General features: G+C 37.9%; 1 protein-coding gene across 4 annotated transcripts in view; it reads right to left on the reverse strand.

The window, feature by feature from the left end:
• Positions 1 to 1760: 1760 nt before the first annotated feature.
• Positions 1761 to 17977, reverse strand: part of LETM1 (leucine zipper and EF-hand containing transmembrane protein 1) — a 29071-nt gene continuing 12854 nt past the window's right edge. Inside the window, exons 6-14 of one of the 4 annotated variants that reach the window (XM_065836153.2) lie at positions 16038 to 16241; positions 15082 to 15201; positions 14348 to 14479; positions 13597 to 13767; positions 12829 to 12981; positions 9845 to 9979; positions 8885 to 9075; positions 6837 to 6975; positions 1761 to 5710 (exon numbers count right to left, since the gene is read on the reverse strand). In XM_065836153.2, coding sequence (XP_065692225.1) covers positions 5561 to 5710; positions 6837 to 6975; positions 8885 to 9075; positions 9845 to 9979; positions 12829 to 12981; positions 13597 to 13767; positions 14348 to 14479; positions 15082 to 15201; positions 16038 to 16241 — 1395 coding nt within the window. In that variant the 3' untranslated portion in view covers positions 1761 to 5560. Of the gene's footprint in view, positions 5711 to 6836; positions 6994 to 8884; positions 9076 to 9844; positions 9980 to 12828; positions 12985 to 13596; positions 13768 to 14347; positions 14480 to 15081; positions 15202 to 16037; positions 16242 to 17977 lie in introns of all 4 variants that reach the window. The other 3 variants (XM_065836150.2, XM_065836152.2, XM_065836149.2) reach the window with 3 other exon arrangements.

The following is a 17977-nucleotide window of genomic DNA, read 5'->3' on the forward strand; positions in this document are numbered from 1 at the left end:
TCAGAAACTTCTCCACCCAGCTTTCTGTGCATCTGTATTACCAGCCTGATGGAAAAGAAGCTTCCAACCCAAACTGCTCTACAATTCTATGATAATTGTTCTAAATGCGTAATAAAGAAAATAGTACAATTTGTGTGATACAGCCAATACCTCAGCTAAGAAAACACTGGATCCAGATATCAACCCCTCCCTTGAGCCTTCAGGACACAGATAACTATGATCAAGCACATTTGCCAACATCCACATTTAATTTACAAACCCAAAGCCACGATGTCTCTGCTAGTCTGTTTTACCGGTGTTGCACAACAGTCCTATTCACCCTAGATAAGTCTGTCTTTAAAGGATTTTTTTTAAAGCAAAACCTTAAAAGGAACAAGTCCTGCTACTTTTAAAGCCACTTATTTGATATTTGGCTTTAAGCAAAAAAATTGAAAAAGCTGCAACCCAACCTACCTTATCTATTAAGTTATTTTAAAAGCATCTCAAGGCAGCAGGTTGTTTCCAGGCACCTGCTGAAATGTTTTGACATTGGAAAGCAGATGCAATGTTTGCACATTCCCAAATCCTGTTTGAAAGTGGCCAGGACAATACTGTCAGCAGGGAACTATGCGACAGGACCTCCACCTCTTTTGGGCCTGGATCGTCTTTGCTCTGCATTTCTGGAAGTGCCGACCACAGCTGGGCCAAGGTGAGAGCTGAAGCTTCTGAAGCAGCAGCAATTCAAATTCCTTTTGAGATAGTTGGGTCATTTCCAAGGGGCCAGATGTGCAGGGGACACCTTGCTGGCCAAAGCTTCAGGAAGAGAGGTAATGAGGAATCATTCAATTGAAAAAGTGTATTATTTGGTACGACCAAGACTTAAAAGTCTGCTGTATGCTGAGATCAACTTCGTGAAGAATATTAGGATTACAGAGTAATACATATAATTTTGCAAAACCAGGGGTGAAAGGCACAGCTGAGGGAGATGGGTCTCTTTAGTTTGGAGGAGACTGAGGGGTGACCTTATTAATGTTTATAAATATATAGAGGGTGAGTGTCACAAGGATGGAGCCAGGTTCTTCTCGGTGGCAAACAATGATGGGACAAGGGGTAATGGGATCAAGCTGGAACACAAGAGATTCCACTTAAATTTGAGAAGAAACTTCTCGGTGAGGGTGGTAGAGCCTGGCCCAGGCTGCCCAGGGGGGTTGTGGAGTCTCCTTCTCTGCAGACATTCAAACCCGCCTGGACACCTTCCTGTGGAACCTCATCTGGGTGTTCCTGCTCCGGCAGGGGGATTGCACTGGATGAGCTTTTGAGGTCCCTTCATATCCCTAACATATTGCGATACTGTGAAAACAGTCATTCTCCAGAACCATTACAGATGTGTTTTCTCCCCTAACTTGGACGAAGAGCAAACACGGATCCTTCCTAGGGAGACATTTCCATTTGGAATAGATCTAAACCTTTCAGTTAATTCCTTACATTAAGGAGTACACTGCTCCCCACTTTCAGGCCTAATAGTTAGAAAGAATAGTTTAGCGCAATTTACTACACCAGGCAAGCAGTCCCACATGTGTTCAAGAGAATTTTTGCAAGAATTAAAAGCCCCCAAATCCCACACAACCCATCCGCTTTAAAGATCTGTCCTTCACTTGCCCTCTTCTACCCCAAACATTTCAGTTATAACACTCGGCTCATCACTGTCCAGCTCTGACCGGCATCTCACTCGAACAACATTAAATTAACACTAAATAATCAACAGCAAAACAACGGAGAGGTTAGGTTTCAAAATGACACATTTATTACAACTAAACAAAGGACACAAGCTCTCATTAACTTAAAAATTTTATATTGCATTATATCGAACACAGGACCAGTATGCTCAGAGCACAAATAATTCTCAACTTAAACTTGGAACACGGGCTGAAATTCTTCAGCTGAAAAGCAAAACTTGGAATACATACAAATAACAGAATATGGGATTATTCTTTTAATTAAATACACCCAATATTTCAATATAAACAATTTAAAAGTATTTAAATACATGCTGAAGTAGCTAAAGTTTAAGTGATTAGCAAGGTGTGTAGATATAAAGTTACAAGAAGTATTTTGGAGTTGTATAAAAGATGTAACTTCTCCCCCAGACAAAGCCGACGTTAGTGCAAGGTACCGTCCTGCCAAGAGAACATTCCCTACCTGCATGCAGACCTGCAGACCAACTACCGATGAATTCACTTTCTGGTACTTAACTTGCAGGCAGATTCAGTCTCACAGCATGCAGCCAGTGATGAAAATCTCAGTACAAACCATCTTTTGAGCTAACGTGAAATGGAATCAAATTTTTCAATAAAATAGGTCATGTAACCTGCTTAAAGGGAAAAAGGAAATGGCAGTCTACTCCTTGTCCCTGTTGCTGTATTTATTTTTCTTTAAAAAAAGCTTTTAATATGTTTTACATTTTCCCCCAAAAAGTTTATAATCAAAATCTGATTTTATTTGAATCTGAACTCCAACAATAGCCTTACCCATCACCTAACTCTGAGCTTAGAGGCTTTGCCTGTGTAAGTCACAAGGTCGCTGAAATCTCACACATCCTTTAATTATTTAAACAAATATTTACATCTCCCAATTAAATATTAATTCAGGAAAAAGTTCTTGACTGGTTACTGTACACTCGGAAGTCATCCTTCCTCTGAAAGTACTGCAGCTTCGGGTTTTTTGGTCAACATGAAAGACAAGGAAAAGCTCATGAACTGAGGGTACTCCTGAAGCCACGGGGTGTGCTGGAGTTTCTGTATCGCTGCTGGGGAAGGTTAAAACCGGGTCAATGGGAATCACCCAGGATTTCCTCACCTTTCTAAGCTTGCAGAACATGTGTTCAAGTCCGGCTGTCACAGGTTTGCCTATTTTCAGCATCAGAAGGAAGATATTTCCTGCAAAAACGCTTTGTTACGGTTGATGCGAATGTCCTTTAAATGCTTTGGGTAACAGGGGAAAACAGACATTGGTGACTGACATTTACATGTAGTTTATGGAACCTGTTCCAAATTGCAAACAAGTCCAAAAGCTAAAAATGTTCAATAAATGTATCACAGTTATTTTATACAGGACATTCTTCATTTAAAAAAAAAAAAAAGAAGTCAGCTATTTTTGGCTCCCTTCTTATTTAATCCACAGAAAATTTAAGTGAACAGTAAACACGTAAAAAGAACAGAAGCCAAGTGTCTTAAACTCCTAGATAATACAATCAAATAATTTACTGTCAGGACAGTTAAAGCTCTGTAAAACTTTTATCAATAAATCTTCAAAAGCAGCTTTTTCTGCTACTTCCCTGTTTTAAATGTGCATGCACTCGAGTGCACACAATTCTTAGGTTTTTTGATATTGCATGAAAGGTAGCAGATAATTTTAGAGTATCTTTTTCATGTTTCAGGAATGTCAAGTAAGATTGTTATACATTGGTTTCAAACTGAAGATATGCTACTGCAAAATTTAGCGCGCTTCAAAGTCCATTAATTCTAATTGGAAACTATACGATGTAATATTAGTCTTTAAATTGTATTGTTGTGAAATTAGTTTTACTCTTGCATTTTCAGCTAAGATAAGTTTTGGCTTAAAAAAGCACCGAGTGAAGTCCTGTCTTCAAAATCTACAAGCTGATTTTCATGCTGAAATCCCCAAGTTGTTCTCAGTTTCCAAGAGAGCAGCCCCCTCGTTCAGGGGCACATGAACTGCAGAGATCGTACAGATGTGAAATTTCAGCTTTGTCACAGCAGTTTTACACTTCAGATACAACGTGAGTAATTCCCAGGAGAACCTTACTGTAAGGAGATTTCTTCGCAGACTGTACAGAATACAAACTCTAGAGTTGAACTGAACACTGACCCTTTTCCTAGAATTAACCATACTGTACATGTTACTGTCTATCTCGTTTTGGAAACAACTAAATACAATGGTCCATCATGCAAGCCAGGAGACTCTCAAAACCTTTTTTGTTCCACTAACTTCAAAGGAGTTTTTACAAATAATTTAGCCAATCTAGATAAATACTGAACATGGAATTATGCTGAAATATGCTTGGGAGCCAACATTTTCTACAAAAATATGCACCTACAACTAAGAGGATTAAGTACTAACTGCCCACCTCAATGTCACTGTGTACAGCGCCCTAAGATGTGCTCTCTATAGAGTACAAAAATCAAGGATGTTATTATGTTTTATAATACTGGGTCCAAAATAAAAATAAAATAAAATAACCAAACCACAACCCTGCTGGTTCAAGTCACACTATGTGTATTTCATAACCAGTTTTAAGAAAGAGTGGAAAATGTAGGCTACCAGGAATTATGGAATAGCCCAGAGTTGGTATTTTAGTTTTTAAACTTAAAAATGTACTACTAAGGACAGATGTTAATGAGTAAAGCTTGACTTACTGTCAGTATTTAACCACACAGTTAAAGACAGTAATTATAATCAATTAATTAGAAAGCCAATGATGTAATCAAAGCACCGGCAGCAGCAGACAGGACTTGTTAACTGCACAAAAAGCAAGGCCATGAGATGAAAGTTTTATGTACTTTGACTATACCTGGTTAGTGATCTTATACCTGAGATGAAAATTGAGAGGCAAGAGAACTAGTTATGGTTTAAGTAATTACCAGATGAAAAATGACAAACGTACAAAGATAACCGTAGTTTTAAAAAATATAGGCAAAAAAGACCACAACTGACATTTTCCCCTTACGATAATTTTCATTTTGCTATTTAGACAAACAGTTTATCTCACTTTACTGTGTGATGGATTGTGTTCTGAAACTATTTTAAAGGCTCCTGTGACTCCAATGCTTTAGTAATTAATGGAATTTTGAGTAGAAGTGACATCCTCTATTTCCTAGTCTTAAGAAATTTAAGGCACCCGTAAGAAGCAAACTTCATGGGAAGTTTCCATTCTAGGGAAAAATAAATCTGATTTTCCCTTCAACAGAAAAAAAAAATCACGAATTCATGAGAGTGATCAGAATGTCACATTCTCTGTCAGTGAGGCAACAGCTTAGTGATATTTAACTTAAATAAAACTCAATCTAAAGAGCTACTATTGAAGCCACAGAATCTTCACCAATAGGTTCCAAAAAATGTAATGTTGTGACAGAAGGGAAAGTTTGTATTAAATTCTGAAAAAGCTAAAAGACAGAAGCAGAACAAGGTTGGGCCCCATGTAATGATGAAAAGAAGTAAATGAGAAACATTTTTCCATGATAGATACGCTTACTTTATACAGCAAACTTGCAAGTTTAATGGATCACTGTACCACAATAATGAGTGCAAATACATGATTTTGTGGGCAGGAGTACTACTAAGGAAGCATCTTCTGTTTTCATCTGTATGGAACGAGAGTAAATCATTTCTTAGATGAATGGAAATTTCATTCCATATGTCAGAAAACAAACCTACGATTTATTACTACAATCAGCTCAAAACACTTCCCATAATCACAAAAGCTCAAGTAATATGTAGCCATTAGACACAGAAGATATACAAGGTTTTGGTTACAATTGGGATTAGCTTCAGATTCTGAAGCTTAATTCTTTGCTTCTGCAGCTTCTTTATCGTGCTTTTCCTTTGCTTTTGTTTTTTCTTCCAGTTTTTCTTCTTTTTGAAGCAGTGCCATAATCTCAGCAACCTGACTGGTGCCAATATCAATATCTTCTTTGTCAATCAATTCTACTACCTATGTGAACACAAAATTAAATTGAGAGAGCACTTAATTTTTACATAATAGAGGCATTTCCATACCATAAAAAAGTAAGCAAATCTCTCATGGTCAAGAAAACCAGTATTTTCTCCTACGTGAAAACACAAATTCAAACCACAACCAATGCCTCAAAGATATCAGGAGTATAAAAAAAAAGTCAAATTAAAAGCAAATGATGTAGAACTTTTGACCTCAGCACTCAGCACCACATTTTAAAGCATTAGTAAAACCGATGCACTTATTCTGTCTGTTCCAATGGAAAGCTCAGATTCAGTATCTGCTGAAACAGTATTTAAGACAATACTTATTTTATAGTTTTAATTTTATAAAAAAGACCTATTATACTAAGTAGGCATCAAAAATAAAACTTAAAAGCAGGAGGAGGTAATCTTTTCAGAACGTAAAACAAAAAAAGTCATTTAGCGGGGACTTCTAAATTCCTTTATATAGCTTTTCGTATAAATGTGTTCTTGGTACAGCTCCTCAAGCTCCTAGAATTATTCTGCATTATATGCACAATCGAGAAATACATTTAACCTGTGTTGCTAAATGTACAATGGCTATTCAGAGCAACAAGGAAGATAATGGCCACTGGGACAACTTCGGTACAGACAAAGCTGCGTTTCAAAAGGCTGATCCCGTATCTTGTAGCTGGCCACAGTGCCCTCACTTTAAGCACTATTTCTGCATTGAGCAGGAAAATTATCTGCAAAGAAGTTTCAGGATATCTCTAAATTTATTGAGTAAAAGGGAAACAAGAAAATGAAGTAGAAATGCAGATAAAACCTGAGAATGTTCTGCAAAATAAGAGAACAGTACAAAGCAGGCAAAGAATACAAGCCATTTGCAATGGACCTAAAGAACACCTGATGGGCTGATGTCTTTCAGGTAGGAAATACAGGTCTCAAGGAAATATTTAAGGTATACAAGGAGGCAAGAAAAGCCATTATCTTGTGTTGACATCAAGTGTATCTTTAAACGTTATGTCAAGACTTTGGTTGAGTAGTGGTATCTCTAAAATAGTTCTTCTAAAGTCAAGACTCTTGCCAAAGGCAGCAATATGAATATAAGTCAAAACAGGTACAATAGTTCACAAACTTACCTTAACAACATTATCTATGTCGATTTTGCCATCCTTGTTTTCATCTAGTGCCTCCGCAATTCTAATTAGCTTCTCCTCTGGAATCTTCTGAATTTGTTTCATTGCATTAATTAGCTCAGCGATACTGATGAGATTCTCCCTGAAGAGGAAGCACAATCTGTACATGGCAAGCAGTTACTCCAAAGGAGTAAAGTTGACAAAAAGCAGTACTGAAAGTCACTACACTGCAGGTCATTTGTAAAAGCACTAATTAGTAATTTATAATCTTGAACCAAAAGCAAAAATGAGTTACTGATCAGTAAGTAGATTTTAAATTAATCCTTATCTTACCATCAAATCTCACATTTTTTTGTTTCCATGTGCTTTATTGCACAAACACAGGCATATTGTAGCATTTGAATTAATGTTTAGCACAGTTTCCACGTCCCCCCCAACTGCCAAAGCCGCAATGCCATGCACTTGCCATCCTTTTAGATTTACAGTCAAAGGAAAACAAAAGCTGAGAACTAATCACTTTAGCAATTTAGCCGTTTCATTAAAACAGGCTTTATTTGCTCATATCAAGGAATAAACCTTGTAGAAGAAATGACTAAACTTGACATCATGACCAGTGAATTTCAGGTGTTTCCACACTCTGCTTACTGATCTCACAAAGCTAAAGTTGTCTGTCTTTGCAGCCTAAAGCCTCTGCTTGCCTAGATGGTTGTGTTACTTTGAAGACCCATCTTCCAGCACAGGTCTGGCTAAAATGTAGGAGACAGTGAACCCAATAAATATTAAACAGAAGGGCTTTACCAGTATAGTCCCAGTTCCATACCTGTCCCTAACTTGTGGGCACAGACGGGTTTTTATTGCAGGAGCATTTCTCAAGCTGTCACTACATGTCCTGGACTTGTGTCGTTTCTATGACACTTGATGCTTGGTAATGCCTGCACCAACCTCCAGGTTAAAAAACAAGCCTTTGACAAGTAAGCAATATTTAAACTAATAATTTTCAGTCATCCACAAAATTATCCACAAAACCATCCATTACATAAACTTGAATTGCATTCAGTACAAGCAGATTGCATACTCTATTTTTATTTTATAAATCTGGATGGTTTTAATCAACAACTTCTCTACAACACCACTCATATGGCTGCCTTAATCTTATTACATAAAATCTGAAACAAATGACCGTTTGCCCTAGGGACTGGAAAAAAACAAAGTTTGGAAGCAACAAAAGCAGAATGCTTATTTCCACTGAGGTTATTCTCTATGGGAGCTGGGAAGCTCCCTTAATGAATCACACTAAATGGTGCAAGCATAAACTAGATTAATACAGCATTCATGACCACAAATTGTGAGAATTACAGCCATATTGTTGCCTGTACTATGCAACATATTATTGCCTGAAAGATTCTCCAGTAACATTAAGACCTAGAGAAATGCTGATAAATGAATTTTGCAATGAAACTATCAAGAATGATCTTTCTTTGGAAATCTCCAAGTGTGAAAAAGTTGAAACGAAGCAAATTTTTGGAAAAAGACCACGTAAAATTTTCTCCTTACTTCCATTAGATCTGTTCTTCCATTTCTCTCCAGAAATAGAATAGACTTTATTGCATTTTTTTTCCCCCACTGACATCTTCACTACCAATGAACAACAAACACGAACATGCTTAGCATGTGGTTGCACATCTTTTCAATCAATGACACAGGGCAAACCTAACACACGAGGAGCATGACTAAAGGCACAATTTCACTTCCATCACCTTTAGTGCTACAGTCATGAGCAAGATGGTGAGCTACTAATTGACACGCTGACTTTCAGAACTCCCACAGGACTAGGATCTGCGGAATTAAATCTGCCTTCTTCCCCCTCCTCATTTCAACCATATTTAACATACCTTAGAAGAGAAAATCTACAGTACATTTTGTTAATTTTATTTTTCAATTAAATTATCTTAATATTTTAAACAATTCTTCGCTATTTTTTGTAATCACACAACAGGAAAAACAAGACTGAAGATGATCAGAGATACATTTGGTGCTCTCAAGTCACTTACCCAGCAGGAAGACTTTCGCCACTGTCCAGCTTTACATCCACTGTCTTCTGACTTGTTTCTAATTCATTAATAATCTTGTCTATCTGACCAATCATTCGGTTCACCCTCTTGGTCAATCGCTTGCTTGCCTTTGACTCTTCCACCACCTCTTCCTGGCCAGTTTTAGAGAGCTCTTTTATCTCTTGCAAATCCTAAAAGAAACGGTCAAGAGAAAAGCTTTTGTTGGTGTCAGTTCTCCACAACAGACACTACTGACTTAGAATAGCATTTCAAGACAGGCATCATTTGTAAATGAAATGTAAAGGTATAGACATTCCAAACTGGAATAAGAACAATACATTCTAACATTATAGCCCTTTTCATGAACCTTATTTTCCACATCTTCCAGAAGATTGGATAAGATAAACTTTACTTGAAATACCTGTAATACTGACATCTACATTTGAGAAGAAAGAACTGCAGCATGCAGCAGTTAGCACCTGTTAGTCTAGTCACCCTGGGAATACGAGCAGGAAGAGGATTCTCATCTGGTGGGAACTACTCCAACGATTTTAAGCAAGTTTTAAATACATTTTAAACGCATTGTGCCATAAAACAATACAAAGCTCATTCACTCAGCTATCAGCTACAGGAGGTGTGTTAAACCCATTCTGACCAGGGGCTACATCAGCCTCGCGTTTGCCTTCCAAGGGTCGAATGTAATTTTAAGACTGTATAAATGCAGGAGTAGTTACATTTATACAGTCCTAAAATTACATACAGTCCTAAAATTACATTCAGCCCTTGGAAGGCAACTGCAAGGCTGATGTGGCCCCTGGTGAAAATGAGTTTGACACCCCTGAGCTACAGGCTAACAGTCATTCAAGTAAGACAATCTTTAACTTTGTGGATCATTTACACAAAAACTAAACACAACCAGAAATAACAATAAAAAAAAATATTCCATGCCCCATTCTGTACCTCATTATACTCCTGTATATCGCCCTTCAGTTCCTCAAGCTCCTCCTTTTCCTTTGTGAGCGATTTTTTCTGTTCCTGCAGCTTGGTGCAAGCATCACTCAGCATGTGAATCTCCTCCTTAGTTATTTCCTCACCCTGTAACAGAAAATATATACAAATTAGTGAAAGACACATTCATGATTTTCCTCAAAGATTTCAGGTCTTTTACCAAAAGAGACAGACTCAAGATTCTTTTTCCATTTTTGGAGTCAATACTGTACAAACTGCCATTTTGAGGGTGATGTAGAAATGTGCATTTTAAGACTAATGTCAAGATCTTAAATGCCAAGGCAATAAGTTTGCTATGGTACATAATTTTTAAATGCATCAGTTACAAGTTCAGCTACTGATTAATTCTGTTGGTTTTGGTTATCTGAAACTCTACCTAATTGTCTCATTTAAGAACGTTTTACTTCCTTCTTCGCCAGGTGAAAAATCCAAACAAGTGAGAAACGATTCATTACATACAGGAAAGATACATTACACAAAACATTTTGCAGAGCAAAGTTCAGGAAGTTGAGCTGGAACAAAGTTATCTTTAACAACCTTTGTAAGAATGAGAATGCACATCCATAGTTCATAAGGTATACTTGTCTCTCAAAAAGCTGAGAATCAAAATCTAACCCCCAACTGAATACTTGAAAAATAAGACTTCAAGATGTTTCATTAAAAATGCTAAAATTCCATAATAATAGCTACAGTTAGCATATTAATCTTACCCAGACAACAGCTGTTATTTTGAATAGCTAAACTCTGTACAGCCACGTAAGTAGAGTGTAGAAACATAGGTGCAAACAAGGACGCCCGAAACACAGTGCAGAATGACAATATGCTTTCAAGAAATGGCAGAACATTTCACAAACTGGGCATTCAGCCCCTTCATCAACTTCAAAGTTGATTAGCATCTAGGCCTCAACCTCACATCCATTTTAATTTAATGTTGTTTGGTTGCAAAGTAGCTTAGAACAATTCTGACACCGAACTTGCGGAGAACAGTAAAGTGCTCAACTACGAATAAAACTCAAGGCACACCTGAAACATGAAGAAAAGGCATACAAGAGGGTGAAGCAAGGAAGAAGGAATATAGAGACACTGTCTGAGCCTGTAGGCATGGGTTCAGGGAAGCAAAAGCCCACTTGGATTTAAATCTGGTGAAGGATAAGAAGGGCAAGAAGAAAGGCTTCTACAAGTACATCAGGAGCAAAAGGAAGACAAGAGAAAATGTGGGCCTGCTGCTGAATGGGATGAGGAACCTGGTGCAAAAGGACATAGAAAAGGCAGATGTAGTCAATGCCTTCTTCAGTTGTTATGGGTAAGACTGGCCTTTGGGAATCCCAGGTCTGAGACCAGTGGGGAAGTCTGGAGCAAGGAAGATCTACTGTCAGTGGAGAAAGATCAGGTTACAGAACACTTAAATAAACGGAAGATACACAAGTCCATGAGACTTAATGGGATACAACCACAAGTGCTGAGGGAGTTGTTTCATGTCCTTGAGAGGCGACTCTCGATTACCTTTGAAAGGACATAGTCATAAGTGAAGATTTCTGAGGATTGGAAGAAAGCAGATGTTACTCCTACCTTTGATAAGGGCAAGGAGGAGAACCTGGGGAGCTACAGGCCAGTCACGCAGCAAACTGTTAAAACCAGAATGTTCTGACTGTAACAAAGCATGCTCTGGTCACAACAAAGCATGCTAATCTTAGAAATCAACCTGTTGCTCTAATGGTTGTATAAATTATGTTCAACATCATACTAAGGAAATACTGAAAGAGTACACTAAAAAGATTTTATAGCGTTGTGCTGGCTTGACTGAAAATGGGTTATTTTTCTTCATGCAGTTAGAATCCTTTCTTTTTCATAGCTAGCATGCTCATTATTTGGACTTACTTTAAGAACAAGTAGATAACATCCCAGCACAGAGTTGATGTTTTTAATTGCTCTGGTCTGAAAGCCAAGGACACCCTGAGCGCTCTGCTTACAGGTGTTGAGGAAGTGAGGACAGAGATGAGGCAGAGCTTGACTGACATCCAGACTGATCAATGAGGGTGTTCCATCCCATCAGTGTCATGCTAATTATTTAAGAGTGGGGCCTTCTGGCTTTGGGCTCTACCAATCTCTCTGGTTCTTCTCCCTCAAGGTAGCCAGGAAGCTTAGCCTGGCCTTCTGCCATTTTGCAGAGGCCTCTGTGCTTTTCTGCCTTTTCCCTCTCTTCTCTCTCTTTGGGACCAGCTGCTGGGACCGGGATGTTTCCTAGAACTGGCTGCTCACCGTGTTCGTGAGGAATTGCCTTGAGTATCTTTTATTTCTATTATATATATATATATATTTACTAGTAGCATATCAGTATTTTGCTATTTTATTAAACTGAGTTTATCTCAATCCAAGTTTCTACCTTCCCTTTTGATTCTCTCCCTTGTTGGGGGGCCAGGAAGCGGGTGAGCGAGCAGCTATCATGGTTGTATTGTTAGCTCAGGTTAAACCAGGACAAGCACATATACACTGCCTGTATTAGTTTAGAAGAGGAAGTCAATACAAATCTAGTACAGTCTAGTCCAAACCCAGGTTCTTTCTTAATCCTTTGGTCTCCACTACACCCTTCAAAAGAAATGCACACTACTCTTGACATCTCCCTCCTCATATGTTAACTATACACAGATAAAACATGAACAGATCCATTAAGTCTACAGGCAGAGCAAGTGCCCCCAAAATAGGTGTATTAGTATCAATAAAAGGCAGATATAGGAGATATTCAGAGATGTTTCATGCCAATGTCAATTTCTGCATTGGTGTTTAAGAATTTGCAATCTGCTAATTAGCTGGTTTTAACTGACAGAATGTGTTGAGAGGGTTAAAACTGAAGGACAACCAGGGGACTTATGGCCCTTAGGTGGATGTTTTGAATCGTTACATTGAAAAGTATAAAAATGTACAGTTATCCATATTACCTTAATACCTTCCAATACTGGTGCTGTATCTATCAGTGTCTCCGAATGCACCGCCACATCTGCCCTTGCCAGTTCTCGTTCAGTATCCACAGCCATCTGACTTTTTTTAGCTTGCAGAGCAACTGCTTCAAGATCTACAGTTGATTCCACCTCCTTCTAAACAAGAAACACTCATGAAGTTTTAATGAAAACAAAGGTATCATAATCTGTACCAGCATCAAGGAAAGAATGGCTTCTCAAAACAGAAATAGTTGCCAAAGTAGACAGACATTTTTATGTTAAAAAACTGCAACATACTGAGTGGCTTCACATTAAAATACCCATCTGCACTTAATGAACTATGCCTGTGAGCTCCTGACACTTAATTCACCACCAAAGCACACCAGCAACTTTAACAGTCAAGTATTGTACAATGACATTATCAGGTTAATGACAAATAGAAAGAGTCAAAGATAAGAACATTTAAAGTATGGGGTGGGGGAAATCAAACAACAAACCCACCACCTTTGATAGAGGAATAAAAGGTTTATCTTATTACTCTAATTAAGAGGGAAGAGAAATCAAAGCTACACAAGACTGAGACAATCTTTTATGATTCAGTGAACCCTTCTATGTTGCACCCTGGTTTAATATTCTCCCACATCTTCCATATGTGGATACAAAGTCCAGTTTCTTGCAGGCAACACCCTGAGCAAAAGCATTAACACAAACCATGCTGTTTTTTACATCACTGACGTTTATTTCTCAATAGTTGAGAGCAGAACTTACCACAGCTGCAACCTGAAGGGTTTCTTTGGCTTTCTCCGCAGCTTCAGACAACTTTTTTTCTTCGTTTTCTTTTCTGATGGCTTCCTCTTCCTGAAGTGTTGCTTCCAGCCGCGCTTTGTTATCTATTTTTTCACCTTCAACTTCCGCCACTTTGACTTGTGCCTCTTTGGCCTAAAAATAATTATTAAAAAGTCTATATGTGTGCATATACATGTGTCTACATAATATAAGAAGTTTACATATCTTTACTGAGATACGTAGTATAGGTATGCTAGAGAATATAGTTTACCCTCCTCAAGTTACCCTGTTGATGCATTTCTCATAAAAAGCTATTATCTTTCTTTGAAAACAAGAACTTTCCACGCTGAAACTATACGTGTTCTTCATTCTTTCTCTCAAGAATATCAATGATCAACTTCGATCATTCATCTCTCCACACAACATCAAAATTTTCATATATTATTATCTTTATATTGCCTGAAGTGTAGACTGCTTTTTAAGTAAAAAGCATATTTAAATCTTATGCTATTATTGTCTACTGTCACGCAATGAAATATTGCCTTTTATTTGCTTTATTCTCAGACCCCACCACATACAAGCCAACTTCTTCTGTGTTTCAAGGCCACTCAAACCTATCCATGGTTTAGCTTTTCAATGAAAAAAAGGAACCAAGAAAACCATCAACTTCTCTAATCAGATTTTTAGTGAAGATGCTGAAAGCTGCTTACAGACTATGCACATCAATACTCACAGCACTCTCTGGTAGTGTCTGAAGTGTTGTTTTGAGTTGATCAGCTGGAGAAAGGGTATCTGGAAGGTACATGGCTCTGGATAAAATAAGCAATGAAGTAGGGATTTCCTGGTTCAGGTGCAGATCTAACCACTATAAATGCAATACATAAAACAAATCTTCAACTTTCGGATTTTTTACTGTTCTACAGGTCAAGTCAAGCATACACAAAAAAGTAAATGATTGTTTTACCACTACTTATCAGCCAATACCCTATCATAGGAACAACAGACTATAAAGCAGCTAAGAATGACATAAATCACATTGAAATATAAGAAGAAATATTTTAACAAGTATCTCAAGAAGTATTGAATGAAAATTTGAAGTGTTTTGTTTCACATGCATCTTCCTCTAAACCAGGCAACACCAAAAGACAAAGAAGTGATCTACTTGCAGAAGAGCTTTTTACAGAGTAATACAAATAATTAACAAGACAAACCACCAAAATTACAAACATATTTGGGATATGTTTAAGTCTAAGTACTTATTTGCATCATCAAAACATTGTGGCCCAGTCAAAAAGCAAAGCCCACTGCTACTATGCACTTACACAGTACACATGACAAAAGCTTATTAAGGAGAAATTAGCCAAGACTTTAATGGGAACAGAAACAAAATGGCTTCTCAGAATCATAACAAAAATCAGCACTAGCTACTTAAGTTCGGTCTGCCTATTCAGTCTTGCAAAAACATACCTGCTTAAGCTGTTCCTTAAGACGCTCCTCTGTCACGCCAAGAGCTCTCATCCCTCGGGCACGACAAGCTGCCTGCAGTTCTTTAACAGTCAGGCTATCGACTCCTTCCTCAGCAATCAGCTGCACCAAGAGTAAAAGAAAATTCAAGATGCAACAGCTCAAAATTGAAGAACCACCAGCAATGCACACCCACAAGACTGGGGCTATTTAGCCTAGAGAAAAGGAGGCTGAGGGGTGACCTTATCGCTGTCTACAGCTACCTGAAAGGAGTTTGTAGCATGGAGGGGGTTGGTCTCTTCTCCCAAGTAGCAAGTGACAGGACAAGAGGAAATGGCCTCAAAGTTGCACCAGGGGAGGTTCAGATTGGATATCAGGAAAAAATTTCTCATGGAAAAGGTTGTCAGGCATTGGTACAGGGTGGCCAGGGAAGTGGTGGAGTCACCATCCCTAGAGGCGTTTAAAAGGCATTTAGGCAAGGTTCTTAGGGACATCGTTTACTGCTAGAGATAGGTTATGGTTGTGGTTGGACTCAATGATCCTGAGGGTTTCTTCCAACCAAAATGATTCTATGATTCTATTTTTACAACGGCCACTAGAGGCTGCTGTGATAACACAAAACAGCCTCCACTTTTTGAACAGTGAACACCATACTGAAGTCTTAACAGCTCCATAACGGTAATGCCAATCTCTAAGTTAATAGTTCTAACAGCTCCCTTACAAATTACACTTTCATTCAAATGCCTTTCTTTGTAACATAATTACTTTCATTGCAACTAATGGTAGACTGAAAAAAGCTCAGCTTTTTATTTACAAATAAAGAAACTTCCGATTTTAAGCTCTTCAAGCCTTTTCATTCTCAGCTAAAAAGTAAGACACATATATATATGTATACACACACACACTCATTACTCTTACATGGCAATATTATGAATCAGTGTCTATTCAGAATGACTCACTTTGTCATCAGCTTTTATAGTTCTCAACCTCATAGTCAGCTGGAAGCGGAGAAAGTTATTTGTCCCAATTGACTGAAGTTCCAATAATTTACAAAGTGCCACCAACTGAGGCCTGGTTAGATTGTCCAAAGTCAACTCATCTTCAAACAGTTTAGAGAACCTTAAGATCTCCTCATTACTGGGTCTTTCACCAGTTTCCCTGATCTGCAAGAGAAAACACACACGTAAAGCTTTTCAAAGCAGATGTTATGGTTGGGCATTATTTTGTATAATAAAAAATACTATCCTCATTTGTCAAGTACTTTTGATAATAGGAAATAGGACACAAGGAAGACCTGAAAGAAATAAAAAAACCTTATCTACTATAACAGGAAAAAGAATTGATGGTTTTGATACAACATTGTGTAATATACTTAAGATGAAACTACCAAAAACAAAAACTAGGTGCATCTCTATACTAATGAGTAGGTCTAAAAATATCCGCACAAATTAATAGTTGCTACAGAAGTCACACAGGCGAGTATTCTTTCTGGTACTGTAGTTACTAAACATAAAAGTATGTTAAAAGCATCACCCTATGAAGATAAATTGAGAAGTATGTCCAATGGCAAAAAATTTTGCAGTGTTGGCGTCCTTACGAAACGTGTATTTGGACACCTACTTACCTACATTCTCTCCACAACCATATTTTTTACAATACTAATTTGCTTCCAGTTCCCAGCTGTTCTGTGGCACCTCAAGGCAAATGCATTTGTACTTGAAGTTATTCCTAAATATAAACCACTATTTGGGAAAGGACGCTGAATCCTTCTCGAGGGAAGGTTCTCTGTAACTGCTTGTACAAATGCCAAGTTAAGCTTTTAGGTTATGTGTTGCCAAATGGCACTTCACGACACTTAAATCCAAATACTGGAAGCAGAAAAAAAAATCATTCCCTAGTCTCATCAGGTCATAGTAGAACATTATCAACTGTATTGACGTTGACTTTTCTATTTTAAGTATACCTTCAGGTGACATTACTGAATCCAAAATCTACAGAACTTAATAATGAAGTATTCCCAGTCACTTCAGTCTAAACAGTAAGTACACAGATACTCAAACACACACGTTTCCCAATCCCTCTACCTTTTTTAAAGCCCTGTAAAGAAAACATAAGCTAAGGGCCATCAAGTATAGCCTGAAAACCTAATACTACCTGTACAGACAGATTTATCATGCCTACCTGTTTTACTTGCCAACTCAAATCTTGTAGTGAACAGCTACTGAGCACAGGAAAAGATAAAAATTCAGAAGACAACAGGGTTTTGTGTCCATTAACCTCCAGGATACTCGAGTAGCAGAGAAACCAACTCAGAGAAAGAAAGGTCAAAGGGCTTGTTGTTCCACTTCACCAGCTCCTTCACCACAGGAGCCAAAAATGGAACTTTAAAAAACACAAAGCATTTTCTTTCTTGTTTAAACCTGAATTTTGGCAGAGCCAAGCATATGTCTCTTGAAAGTACAAACTGAAACTTTCTAGTAACTCACTAGCTACAAAGCAACACCGATAAATTCTGGAATTCTGCAGCAAACATGTTAAGCCTGTAATCAATGGTTCTTGCAGCATCTAATACTTCACTGAAGAAGCAGCTACAGAACAATAGCAAAAAGGTGGGAAACATTTAAGCTGCTGCACGCTCCAACATTTATTATCTATTACAGTGAAAAGGGATCAGTAACTTTGTCTCCGTGGCACAAATTAGAAACATATAGCTGTAAAAAGCACACCCACACATAAGAAATATAGAGCTTGAAACTTCTTTTTAGTCATCAGAGGAACTTGGGACTTCCTCCAGCAAATGTGGAGTGATGTGTCAGTTATTTCCACAGAAATAAACCGCCAAATGTAAATTCTCAGTAGAAGTTATTTCAGAAGAAAATGAAACGTTCCAAACATGAAG

This window comes from Patagioenas fasciata, chromosome 4 (assembly GCF_037038585.1).
Source record: "Patagioenas fasciata isolate bPatFas1 chromosome 4, bPatFas1.hap1, whole genome shotgun sequence".
NCBI lineage: Eukaryota > Metazoa > Chordata > Aves > Columbiformes > Columbidae > Patagioenas > Patagioenas fasciata.